At 34.6% G+C, this 14,564-nt stretch overlaps 1 protein-coding gene across 1 annotated transcript in view; it reads left to right on the forward strand.

Annotated features, from left to right (window-relative positions):
* The first annotated feature begins 8,211 nt into the window (after window positions 1-8,211).
* LOC145263137 (diacylglycerol kinase zeta-like) overlaps window positions 8,212-14,564 on the forward strand; it is a 1,403,365-nt gene continuing 1,397,012 nt past the window's right edge. The window contains exon 1 of the mRNA XM_080120103.1: window positions 8,212-9,267. Within this exon, the coding sequence (XP_079976229.1) occupies window positions 8,360-9,267 (908 nt within the window). The 5' untranslated portion in view covers window positions 8,212-8,359. The remainder of the gene's footprint in view (window positions 9,268-14,564) is intronic.

The raw sequence follows: 14,564 nt of genomic DNA on the forward strand, positions 1-14,564 counted from the left end.
TTTTCACTGATCGGACCTTTGTTTATTCATCTTGTTTTTGTTAAAAAAATAAATGCGGTGCATTTTAAATCAGAAGGTGTCGTTTTATTTCATTTTTTTTTTTTTTTTTTTTTTTACTTGTTTGGGGCAAAGAGATTTAATTTTACTTAAACTTCTGCACCCCCACAGCAGTGGTTACTCGACCAAACGCTTCGTTAATATCGCAAGCTATTTCAGTAGCTTTTTAGCTTGAATTGAAATAAGAAAATTGTGCGAATTTGCTTTTTTTTTTTTTTCATTAACGTTCTGAAAGGAAAACGATTGTAATCTAAACGATTAGAGCGGAAAACGTTATTGAAAAGTATATATATAAAGAAAAGGTATTATAACGAAAACTTATTTGAAAATACATCATTTGAAATTAAAAATTCCGCAAGGACTTTCTTCCCAACCTAATATTTAGGTGCTTATTCAGAATTGCACTTTTGATAGCAACTAAAAGTAAAGAAAATATAGAAAAGTGTGTATGGTACACGTACTCGTTACAGGAAGGAGATGTCATATTCCAAAAATTATGTAAATTGATCAAGTAGTTTTATGTAAAACTAAGAAAATCCAAATTTACGAGTTTTAGTGATTTTACTACTAAACTGTAGTGACACTTATTTTTGACATCGCATCTTCGATTTGAGTAGCCCCCCCCCCTTTTTTATTTCATTGGATTTGATCATGGCCAACTAAAATACTACGACTCGCTTAGTCGTAAAATTCAATTTGTTTGAATAATAATAAAAAACCCAAAAAAACTACTCTATCAAATAACGTGATTTTTGGAATATTTCATCTTCGTTCCGTGACTGGTACATACATAAAACTTTTCTGTATTTTCTTTACTTTTAATTGCCGCCACGAGTGCCAATCTGAACAAGCAGCTTTTATTTATGTATATATCTATTATTTAAAAAAAATCGATTTGGGAATTTTAAGTTGAACGACCTCTAGAGTGAATGTGGTATTATGGCGATGAAGGATTCTAGCTAAAAACATCGTAGATTTGGGGAGGGGGGTAAAACAACAAGGATGACCATAGACCACCTTCTCCCCACTCTTTTGAATGGCCTTGTCCCCATTTTATGATTAAATTATTATTATGACTAAATTTTATTTTATGATTATCGTAAAAATTTTCTGCAAAACATTTTTCAAAGTGTAGTATCTGTCAAGCAGAGGCATGAATCACGCGTTTCCTGGTCTTGTGGACCCCAGTCTTTTGGGTAAATTAACTTCTTAGCTAGTCAAGTAAATGAGCCCACCCCCATCCCACGTAATAGAGATCGTCCAAGTGTCACCTCCACGTTTTCATCTCTCCTCCTCCTCCCCAACTGTATTTATCTTGTTTCGAACCCCCAAACTAATTCTTTTCTCCCACTTAGTCTCTAAATGGAAGTGGGCTCTGACTTGTCTGTTTTCGGCTTTTGAACAAACTGGAAAACAGGGGGCGATTTATCATTTAGAATACTAACCGTTTTTTTTTTCTCTCATTTACAATGGACATAAATTTGTATATAAATATATTTATGACTAGTGGGGTCGTGGCCCGGCCTTACTGGGTCGTAAAGTACGCTTAAATATATTTTAATTCATGCAGAATTCGTTTTTATTATTACAGAGCCAATTCTCTATTGAATATTATATTGTACCTAATATATAGTACTAATTTCAAGATTCTAAAAATATGACTTAAGGGCCATCAGTTAGAATCCAAGCCAAAACATTTAGCGTTCCAGCTGCGTTTCCTACCGTTTGAGCTATCGACACATAGATAAGAAAAAATTTAAATGAAACTACTTCAAGCTATGAATGAATTTGCGCATGTGCTAAAGTAATAGAAATATGTCGGCAAGTTGAAATGAACGTGTTGCCGATATATTTCAGGCGTCATTCATTCATCCAAACAAAGATTTTACTCGTTATAAACCTTCGTTTGTGTATGATTACTATTTCCTATTAAATTCAGTATTTTGTAATCAGTAGTTTGAGAGTGTATCGGTTAAATAACCTGCACTCTTTTATTCATATAGGAAAAAAAATTTTTTTTTAATTGGGATATTCTAAGTAGGATGGCCCCCTAGACTAAATGTGGTATTCTGGTGAATGAGGTGGGAAAAGTAGGATAGTCAGTTTTATATAATTATATTTTTTTTATCAGTTTTCACCAAGGATGACCACACCTATTTCCCCACTTTTAATGGCCTTAATTTGTTCTAAATGTAAATGTTAAAAAATATACACTTTTTTTTTTTTTTTTTTTTTGTAAATAAATAATTCAAAATGTGGTACCTGTTCTGTCCTTCATCAGAGAAGAAATTCAATTGGGGCAATTTAATTTGTCTTAATCCAGTGTGGTCTTTATGAGGAGCTGGATATGACTCTTATTAAAACCTTGTGTCTAACTCTACCCACTTGGGGAGAAATGTAAATCTGATCTTTGGACTCAGTCAGGGAATGGGGGTGGAAGTTTAAAAAAAAATTTTTTAGTGCTTATTCAAAGCGCCTTTTTTTCGGGAGCAGATTAAAATTTAAGAATTTGTCTTACTTTTGCCCTCGTGGGGAAGGTAGGTGGATTGGGATTTATCCCTGGTTTTCTGTCAGCGGTAAATCAAACATGTCTTTTTGTCTAGGAACAAAGTGTAGTATTTGTCACATTCCTACAAGTCGCGGATACGTCCTCAACAGTCAGACAGGCTTGGCAATTTTGGAGTAAGGAATGACCTTGCCTCTGTCGGGCTGAGAAATGCTTCTGGGTAGATTAGGAAGTCCATCCTCCCAGGTTGTTGCTTCTCGTCTTTCAAGTGGAGTCAGTTTATTGCTTACTGATGGAAGCGCCCCTCCAGGGGAATGCAGACGAGGTTGCCCAGGCAATTTTTAACAGGTCAGAGTGCCCCTTCTTTAGAAGCGCTTGCTTGATCCCTTCCCCCGCCAATCTTCTGGTATAACATCTTCCTGCGGTGACAAAGAAATAAATACCGACTTTATTTATTATTTTTTTGTCCCAGTCATTGAAGGAGAAATTCTTCTAGACCGACGTAATTTTAATTTCTTTTCTAATCCAGAGTTCCGCTTTTTGGGGAGCTGGGTTCCTCCCCCACCTGCTCCCCATTAAAAACCGACTTTGTGTAGAACTCTGCCCTCGTGGGGAAACAAGCAAATGGGAACACACACACGCACACACACACACACACACGCACACACGCACATATATGTAGGTAGGCAGGCATGTAGGTAGGTAAATAGAATAAACGGTAAAAAGGTGTTTAAGAAAATAATAGTAATAATATAGAGATGGTCTGCGAATTTGAAAAGCTTCGTATCGTCGTGGAGACAGCTGGCTTCTAAGAGACACCGCTTCATCATAGCGCTCATCATCATCATCATCATCATCATCATCATCATCATCATCATCATCACCCCCTCCCCCATTTTGACTCCTTTCCCCTCCTCTTCATAATTATTATCACTTATGACAAACTCCCTGCCGCACGTCAAAAGCTCCCTCCCCACATCTCTCCGTGCCCTCCCACCCCGTCATCCTCCATCATCATCACCATCATCATCATTGATAAGACCAGATGATACAAGTAGAGAGAGAGTACCATACCATCGTACACGCGCTACTTTGAAACTACTTCTCTCTTCTTGCCTTTCAGATGTGTGAAGTCTGCTAGCTTCTAAATGGGCGCTGAAAAAAAAAAAGTCGGGAGAGAAAGAGAGATGAACGAACGAAGCAAGCACCTTGTTTTCCATGAGTTAATAACAAACTGGGTAAAGAAGAAACGGACTCCGTATAAATATTGCCTTTCAAAGAGCTTCGACAAAAAAAAGAAAAGAAAAATGAAACTGTACGCACAATATATATATAGTCTTTGAAGTTTTTAACCTTTAAAACTATACAAAAAATATTTTTTTATCATTCGTTAGAAAACCATCTAGTCAGTAAATCACCTGCAATCACTGCATGCATCAACTCGTTCTCGAATTTACTATAGTACTAATAATTTATTTTTTTAAGGGATCATCAGTTGTTTACCATGAAACACTGTTTCGGGGATTTAAAAACAAAACAGTATATTATATCATGGCTCCCCAGCAGTGTTGATTAAACACCACCTCCCTTAATCTTAGGAAGAAGACATGTTACAAACATTTGATCAAATTTCCTATTCTTAATTTCATTATCTAACCTTTTCATGCTATAAAAATGAATTTCTTACCTGTGTGATTCATCAATTTCCAAATTAAAAATGGATATATTTTGTAATTTATCAGTCTTGTATTTATAAGATTAGGATTAATCCATTTAACTATTTATCACCCCCACTATGATTAGTATTTTGTATATTTACATTCTTATTTATTTAAAATTAAATATATAGAGGTTAAAAATATTTATACATGTATACATTTTTTTTTATTATATGTAATTATAAATACATTTTATACATTGCTAATATAGTTTTGGATTTCCTTTATATATATATATATATATATATATATATATATATATATATATATATATATGCTTGTTAAGGTAGTTGTCAGATAGGTGTATCAGAATTTTTGTAGGAATTTTTGACACCCCTAACACGAAACTGCAAATAAAATATAAAAAAACTCATAATTTCTCATTTAAAGGTGGGTTGTTTATTTTCTTTATGGATTATACTTCCAAAATAAACTATTAAAGTTGTATAAAAAGTAATAGAAATATTTTTTAAAAAATAGTAATGAAATTAATTGAATGTTACGAGTCCAGTATTTTTCAATTTTTAAACTTTAAAAATCTATCAAAATTTTTCTATTGATTCTATTTTTACGATATTTTCAGGGTCAATGTGAAATTTTATGCTCTTTCCAATAAATGGAATATAATATTTTAGACAAACGTTTTTTTTTTTAATTCACCCCCCCCCCCCCATTTTTAAATGTCTATTTAAAAGTAAATAATTAATTTATGTACCAAAGTTTTATATATCACAAATTGAAGATAAAAGATCAATAAATAATATATTCAAATTTAAAACAAAAAAAGTAGTGTTTTTTAGAAATTTACCTGTAAAGTCCGAAGTTTAAAACATTTTTTTAAACCACGTTGTTTGTTTGTTTTTTTTTTTAAATGAAACCTTGGTCCTTGCTCCTTTAATTGAAAAAAAAAAAAAATAGGGCTTGAATTACATTTTTCGAGGAGTTATAAGCTTCGAAAGATAGCGGGTGGAATTATTCAATAGTTTTCACGAAATTTTTGACACTGCTAGTTGTCAGATTGATTGTTTTTGATATCGTTTAAAGGAAAAGTAATATTACGTACTAAATTATCACGTCGAAAATAGTAATATATATAAAAAAAATTACGAAAATTCATAGAGAAAAAGTTATTTATAGTTAAATTATTTCTACAGAAAATTGGGTAAATTGCATTTTTCACTTTTTTATGCAATAAAGTAGACAGTGAAAAGTTCACACGCAGGAGGCACAACTCCAACGCAAAATTTAGATTACACCAATATTTGCAGCCTATATACTAACAATAGACATTTCTAAAGTAAAAACACAATAGCAGTTGCTCTGCTCGATGAGTTTTCGTAATTTTTTGATAGATTACTATTTTCGACATGACAATTAAATACGTGATATTGTTTTGCTTAATGCAATGTATTACAAAAAAAAAAAAAATCGATCTGTCGACTCTCTCAACAAGAAGCACCACTATTAGTTATTTTATATATCCATATAAAATGTTATATTTGTGTGGCGATTTCCAATATTTACTTCAAGTTGAAGTTCAACAGTGCTCAATACGTGAGTAGGTAGTAATTTAAAAAAGTATATTTATGACAATTTATCTACGCGCCACCTTTCGCTTAGCATTTTTATCCTGACGATTCTCTATAAGGATGAAACACAGAAGTCGCTGTATGGTTTATTTGGTATAAATATATTTAAAAAATATATATACACGTAAAACACAAAATAGAAAAAGAAAATGACGTTTTATTTTGTTTTAAATTCAACCCAAAACCAAAAATAAAAAATACATCTCAATCTAAATAAATAAACAAATAGATAAAGGCATGCTTATATATTTGTATGCAAAGGATTCACTCCTATCATCGAAAATTTTGAAACTCTGCAGCAACACGTTAGTGTCCTAATGTAGGCTATATTTAGTTCAGTTTCATGCAAAGATATGAAGAGTTGGCGAGAGGCCTTTCGGGAAATCTTGTATACTTCCGATTTTTCTGAAACTTTGACGATATCAATGAGTAAATATTCTCTCAATTTTTATTTTATTATTTTTTTTTGGGGGGGGGTATTTTGGAGAATTTTGGGGATATAATATGGGCGTTCGACGACGTCACGTTGCTATTTGAAAATAAAAATATTTCAGATTTGCAGTGAGTTTTATGCATAGGCATTTAGATACAAATTAAGTAAGATTCCATGAATTTCAATTTCTTCTTTAGACACCTTAAGCTTTAAATATTAGCTTTTCTCTTGAATCAAAATCATCATTTTTTATTTCAATATTTGTAAGAGGACATAAGTGTTGTAAAGCTATTTTGTATTGGGAATTAATTTTACTTGTCACCACACGCTTATTCTTGTGTGTGTGTGTGTGTGTGTGTGTGTGTGTGTGTGTTTATTTTAAAATAAAAAAAAAATGAGTAAACACGAGGAAAATAGAGAAAACGGCTGCTTTTGTGCTTTTACTAAAACCGTTTTCAATTCAACCCTAAGATAAGAAATATAAACCAATATGTCATCTACAGACTAGTTTCACTTTTCTTTGGTGTACCTATTTGCTATGCCTCCCCACGGGACAGTTAGACACCAGGGTCGTTTTTTAACGTGGAGAAAAGGTACAAAAATAAAAATTGTCTCAGTCGTGGAGGATTTCTCCTCCACCGAAAGAGAACAAGAAATAGAAGTGCAGCATCTGAAGAACAGATACTACACTTTGATCTTGTCCTGAAGGCCAAGTAGTTAAACATTCGAAACTCGCCTGCTAGTACAATAGTCAAATTTATTAGCCCTGAACCAGAACGACATAATATGAATAGAAGTCATACATATTTGTGTGTGTGTGTGTGTGTGTGTGTGTGTGTGTGTGTGTGTGTAGTTGTACATACGCACGCGCATCTGTAGTTATACGTACGTGTGTGTGTAGTTAAGCGCGTGCGCACAAATATCCACACTTACATGCATGTGTGTATTAATTTTTTTTAAATGCTCCTTAATGTCATATACTAATTCTTTGACGTTTTTTTCAAAGTTGTAATTATATAAATTAAAAAATGTACTCTACATACATGCTATTTCCGTCTGTTTTTGTTTTTAGTGTCTCGTATCAAAAAAAAAAAAATGTTCGAACCAATTTGAGAAAGAAAACAGATTGTTTGTAAATTTCGACTTTTATTTTTATTTATTTTCTCTATGCAAAATGTCGTTAAGAACGAACCTTAAATATTTACCAAGACGACAGCATCTCCAACGAGGAATTCTTACTATAAGCGTTTTGTCTTTCTCGTACCTGTAGTAAACATATTTGCTATTGTCGGTAATGCTTGGCTTTGACGATCATCATCATCAACTTCATCCTCCGAGAGAGGAGGAGAGAGATGAGAGAGAGAGTGTGTGTGTGTGTGAGAGAGAGGTAGGAGGCGTTTGTGCTGCCTGTACTTAAATTCGCATTTCGGTACCTCGTCTTCAAAAACATGTGTGCATCTGGACCGACGGTAAACACCGACAACTGGTCCGGCCTTTCTAGGAGGAATTCTCCCTTTCAGAAACACCAGAACGCGGATAAAACCAATCGGAAAGAAATGGATTCGAGTTATTACGGCTACAATCTCTCGCAAGTCAGGGTCTCGAACATATTATTGTGTCCGCGGTCTATGGGGGAAAAGGATATGTTTGTAGTAGTTCTATCGAGTTTTCCGTATACTTCGTGTTTGTTTTGCTTCTAAAGAAAACAAAACACAACTTTTTTTTTTTTTTTACTTTTTTTTTTGTTCATTTTTTTTTTAACTCGAATTTAAAATAAAGATTTTTTTCTTTAAATATTCTATTTAATCAAAGTTTTATTCCAGTAAAAAAAATTGATTCCTATCTCAATTTTCACAATCTTTTCCCAAGTTTTGTAAATTTGCATTTTTCCCTTGATAATCTTATATACACACATACCACGACCCTCACATAATTCTCCACTCATTACCACACACGTGTATCTATAAATATTGTTAAATATATATATATACTTGTTGTTAATAATATATACAACTTTCTTTGGAATCTTTTTATCAGTATAAAATAAAGCAGAGCTATGAACCGCCTAAAAAAGAATTGCAGCTTCTCCCTGTCGTTCGAAGTCCCTAAATTGTGCATATCCCGCCAGGGCGCCCCGGTTAGACAAGCTTCAAAAGAAAGTGTACTCCAGGTCCCAAACGAAGCCCGCGTCCGCTCGTCCAGCTTTGATTCCAGTAGTCTTCACAAAGAGAACCAGGAGTTCTTGGAGGTTCCATCAACGTCAGGACGACGCTCAAACTCTTTTGACGTTGCCTCTAATCTAGGTGCTTCTTCCGACGAAGGCGTTTCGGACCAGGAGACAAATTCGAGCCGGAAGCTTCTCAAATGGAGACGGGCGTCTTATGAGATCCCCAAACTTTGTATCCACTGCGTGCATTTAGAGACCCTGGCAAATCAGGAGTTAGACCTTGCTCTAGCGGAAACCAAAGTTCAACAATTGGATCTTTTGACCTCAAACTATAAGGTGTTCACTTCTTCAAGCGAATCTCTCTACTCGTCGTCATCGGACCTACTCCCGGAGAGCGACTATGATTACAGCGAGAAAGACGAGAATGACTCTGACTTTAGCCCGCAGCTTCTTTCTCCCGTGCAGGCGAGATCTCCCGACCTCGCGGGTCAACTTTCTCCGCGGTCGACGTCCCCATTGTTACTTCAATCACCGGTTAATATAGACTCCCCAACAGAAGAAAATCCCAATGAAACTACATACACTAATGTGCTGACTCTGGAGGTTCCTGTCGTAAAATCACACAGGTCATCATCGGTTGACACTGGATATTTACAAGTGTCCCCTTCCGATTCGTGGAAATCTACGGGTGAAAATGATGATTTGGAACCACCTCCGGTTCAACCTAGGTCCAGTTCGATCGATGTTCGACTCCCAACCGACGAAAATGGACATTATGTTGCTATCAATTCCAACAGGTAGGAATCTGTCTTTTTTTTTTGGGGGGGGGTCGGAGAAGGGGAGGCTATTTTAATTACATAATATTATCAAGACTTTTTTTTTCTCTGAACTCAGTTTTTTTTTTATTCCTTTATATTTGTTGTGCAGTGATATCATTGGAGCACAAGGTGGAGCAGGTGCTAGTGTGATTGCAAGACAAGAGTCTATCACGCATTTGTACACAGTGTGATGATGTATGGAAGTGAAACCTGACCAGTAAAGGTTGAGGACATGCGTTGCATGGAGAGAAATGATATAAGAATCATATGTGGATGTGTAATGTGAGTCTTAAAGATAATCTTACATCTGATGACCACTAAGGAAGATTAAATGTGGGCATTATTGGGAGATGCATGCAAAACAGCAGTATGGTCAAGGTGAAAGAATGGATGAGAGAGCTTGGGTCTGTAGATGTAGGACAGGTAAGGCAGCAAATCCAGTTCACAGGGGAAGGCCAAGGAAAACATTAGAGAAAATGATAAAAATGGATTTTAAGAAAAAAGTTGGATGAATAAAGACCTGGTCAGAGATGGGTTATTTGGGAAGTTCATTTCTCCATGCTATACAAAATGTGTGTAGTTATCCATGCATGTGTGTATGTGTGTGTGTAGTTATCCATATGTGTGTGTGTGTGTGTGTGTAGTTATATATACGTGTGTGTGTGTAGTTATACGTACATATGCGTGTGTGTATGTGCATAGTTATCCATATGTGTGTGTGTGTAGTTATACATACATGCTACGGTTTTTAATTTTGAGAAAATCCTGCTCCCCAAAAAGGGGCACTCTTGATCGAAACAAAAGTGTAGCAACAGAACAACATATTAAACGGACCTTAAACCGCATATGAATATGATGATGACCATAATTTATCAAGATTTTGGATAGAAAAAAAATTACACCCCATAGAATGTAGCAAAAGTTTGATCCAAGTTGTGAACTTGTGGCTACAAAATGGGGTTAAGTAAAAATATGTCTTCAGTCTGGGCATGGTGTACACAGTTCTAGGTTCTTTTGCGAACCAAACGTTCTTAGCGAACTGAGTTCTGCCCTCATTTTTTTTTTTTTTTTTTTCGATAATAGAGATCCTCTAAGATTTCCCCCTACACACACACACTTTTATTCTTGTCGCTGGCCTCTCCAAATTTTTTTTTTACCTTTGAAGAATATCATCCATTCACAAACTGTCCACCTATTTCTTTTGCTCCCTTTTCTCTCCCACTCCCAATTAGATTGGTCTGATTGTTTTCGTTTCTAAACAAACCTTTAAACTGAAAAGTCTACTCTTAAGAAGGAAGCGTTTTCCTTCCTTTTTTTTTTTTTTTCATTGAATAAAAAGATGGTCATATTTTTCATAGAAATTGTATGTGAAATAAAATTTGATTTTAAACCCTTGAAGGTATTTTGAGTAGGGTAATCCAGAGCAAATGTGGTATTCTGGTGATTGCTGGAGTGACAGTAATGGACAAATAGCGAAAGACATAAATTAATAGTACTTGGATAAATGAGTCAAAATATGTTTAGTTAAGAGTAAGATATACACGATTCTGCCCACCCCCTACCTCAATCCCTATACATTTAAAAGCGTAACTAATTTGTAAAATTGTACTCGTGTCATTTTTGTAAATAAATAATTGAAAGTGTAGTATCTCTTCTGTCTTTAGTGAGAAGACCGAAATCTTTTGAGACTAAGGCAATTTTTACCAACCATGAACGCCCTTGTGGATTTAGAAATGGTCATGGCTTATAATTAGAGTGAACTTGTATCACATCTGGCCCTCGTGTGAAGGTAGGTGAACAACAACAAAGTTTGTAATAACGTGTCTCAATAGAAGGATAAAGTTAGGCACAATTCATTTTTAGTGTAGAGAATTCAGCGCTTCCTTCTTCCTAAAGAGTACTGTAGACCAGGTCCCCTCTCCAAAAAAAAAAAAAAAAAGACCCTGTATAGTCCCATCAACCCCCTTCTGCGCTTATAATGAGTGAGGTCACCTCAAGGCGGTAGCTAATAAACCCTCCACTTATATATATAGTTTATTTCGGTTTTAAAAAAGTTACAATCAATCTTTGCAATCCAAAGCAAAATTTTACACACAGAAACAAACTTAGGCACAATGCCCTATAAGAAGTTGGGGAGGGTGAAGGGTCTTTGTAACTATGGTAATTTGAAACTTTGGAAGATGACTCTTGACTGGCAACATTTACCACAATACCACATTCACTCTATGGGGTTAAACCTACTTAATCATTTCCCAGCGTTTTAATAAAAATATGTACATTTGTGATTCTTGTGTGTGTGTGTGTGTGTGTGTGTGTGTGTGCGTGTGTGTGTGTGTGTGTGTGTGCGTGCGTGTGCGCATTTTTTTTTATTTTTTTTTTATTTTACCTTACTCTGAAAGGAGGAGGTAATAGCTGGGGAATGGCCTCCTGAGATTCCTCTCTCAGGTCGCAAACTGCAATGTTTTCACTTCGAGCTAACCTCAAGAGAAAGCTTCCTCAAATGTACTCCCATCAGAGAAGTCCACCCACATCAATAGCAAAGGAAGGGGGCACCTGAAATGTAATGTCGCAAGAGTATTCTAAGACCCTTTTAGTATTAGTTCCTATTTACTTGCCTCCCCACAAGAGCAAAGTTAGACACAAGGTCGGTTTTTAATGTTGGGAAAGTACAGCTCCCCAAAAAGGGGCACTCTAGATTGAAACAAAAATAAATAAATAAAAATTTCCTGTCTTCAGAGAGTTCTCCTTTACCGATCAAGGACAGAATAGACTAAGTGTAGTATCACTACACATTGTATTTATTTTAGCAAAAAACATTTTAAAAATTATATTTGGAACAAATTAGGGACAAGGTCATTCGAAAGTCTGGGAAAATAGTTGTCATTGGTCATCCTTTGTCACTATGATGTTCGTCCATCGCTTACGAAGATGACCGTGATCATACAATTGTTCTGTGGGTTCGAAAATGGCTTGTTAGACCGATTTGAGCTCTGAAGTATTTCCCGGGTGTTGGACACCAGTGAGATAATTCTGTGTCACGAGTACTAAAAAAAAAATATCCTGCTTACTCTTAGCTAGAATCACCAATCACTGTCTGTAGAGGAGAAATCCTTCGCGACTGAGACAATTATTTTTGCTCCTTTTCTCCACATTAAAGAAACGACCCTGGTGTCTAATTCTGTTCCGTGTGTGAGGAGAGGGGTCATTGTAAATAGAATCACCATAATACCACATTTACTCCTGGTCAAAGCCCAAAGAAATCCTCTTTTTAGTATTAGTCATTGTCTCCTTAAACTGTTGCTGAGATAACAATGTATGTGGAGTTGTTTTTAACAGTAACGAAAAAAAAATGTTACTGCGCATGGTGTCTGTATCCGACTCAAACTTAAAAGTTCCATCACACTGTTAAAAGAAAAAAAGCAACAACAAAAAAACGTTATGTATTAAATTTGATGACTTGTTAACTCGTGCTTATATGCTTAGATATTAGATTTATTCCTAAACTAATTAGCCCATCATTAAAGTTTGAAACACATCTATTAGACATAAGAAGTCGTAATGTGGCTTGTGTAGTTTTTTTGTTTTTTTTTTTTGTTTTTTTTTAATGCAAGGGATGGGAGTGGGGTGAAAACACTTTATGAAAATAAATATGCTTTCAATCTTTGAAATTTGCGCAATAGGTATTGCACATCCATTAATAAAATGCTGTGTCACGATGGTACGGTTGACCCGAGTGGTAAAGATTGAGAAACAGAAAATGAATAAACCAATAAGGTTTATTCTGATGAAGGGTCCACACAATAAAAAATATGGGAGTCCGACTGTAGGGTTTTCTGTGTGGAGTCGTATTTATAATGTGAGATAGCTCAACGCTAGGAATGATAGGTTTTTCCATTACAACATAAATATTCCCCAAACTTTTCTTTGGTGTATTTTTTAAAGGAGTTTTTAAGGCACAAACTTCAATTTGAAAATCAAAATATTTCAGATTTGCATTAATTTTAATCCATAGTCATTAAGTGATGGGACGATTCCAATATTTTTCCCAGATTCCGATACAATTACCGATTCCATACTAAATTCACGGTTTGATACAATTACAGATTCCGAGTCTTAGTAAAATTCTAAATATTTAATTATAGTTTTTATTCCCTCCCCTGCCCCCGATTACTGTAAAGACACATGTTAAGTGTGTAGATATTTTCTCAAACGTAAAAACACATCGGAGGGGGGGGTGATAATGTATAGATTTTAATTTTACTGGTAGTTTAAAATCAATAAATATTTATTATTTCATCATTACAACTAACAATGGGAGATTTTGTTTTATACAAAATCGAATAAAAAAGATAATTAAAGGAATCGTTTTTGGCATCGGAAAATATACAATTTTTCCGATACCCTCAAAACATCCTGTTTTTTTTTTTTGCGATTCTGATTAATCGTCCCAACACTAATACCCGTAAAACATTGATTTAGCACGATACCCTAGATTTCAATTTCTTAAGGCCCCTTAATTTTTCTAAAACCTAAATCATAAATAGATTATAATCAGAATTAGAATAAGGATTCTAAAAACAAGGTTTAGAATCATATCTATTTTAATTTTTGTAATAAGACATTAATGGTGCACGTTGGAGTCCGTCCTCCTTTCAAGGAGGAAGAGGAGCAGGAGCATTGCTCGTAGTTAGTGTTTGCGACACAAAATATTTAAAAAGGAAATACAGTTGAGAAATAATTAAAAACAATTTATCGTCATCTGCCTATTCATTTGTGAGATGTGTTAAAAAGAAAAATTCCTTTAATAGAAGTTTTAAGCAATTTCAGTTCCGTAATTATTAGTTGTGAGTAAAGTAATAAGCCACCTAACACCTTGTTTATAGACAATGAGTAAGGTTGTTATGGAATTTAGAATGCTTATAACTTTTAATAAATATTTGTTTGAAATTTAACACCTGATGCTACCAGATCAGGATGTCTGAAGATAGCGATTCCGTGGCTTCAATGCACCAAACATTGTTGTTTATTTTCGTTTCCCTTTGCAAAACTCAATCATGTTATGCAGTGATAAAAAAAAACAACCAAACTTAAACAATATGAATAAATATTTGAAGTAATAAAAAAATTGAGATCAAAATGATGGGATTTAGCATTAAATAACTTGAAAAGGGTTGATATGCCATAAAACAACCAAACCGAACACAATAAATAAATATTTGAAGATAGAAACGACTTAAATCATAAAATACTTTTTACCAAAACGACCAAATTTGACA

Source organism: Euprymna scolopes, chromosome 38, assembly GCF_053919585.1.
Source record: "Euprymna scolopes isolate OS-2025 chromosome 38, ASM5391958v1, whole genome shotgun sequence".
Taxonomy (NCBI): Eukaryota; Metazoa; Mollusca; class Cephalopoda; order Sepiida; family Sepiolidae; genus Euprymna; species Euprymna scolopes.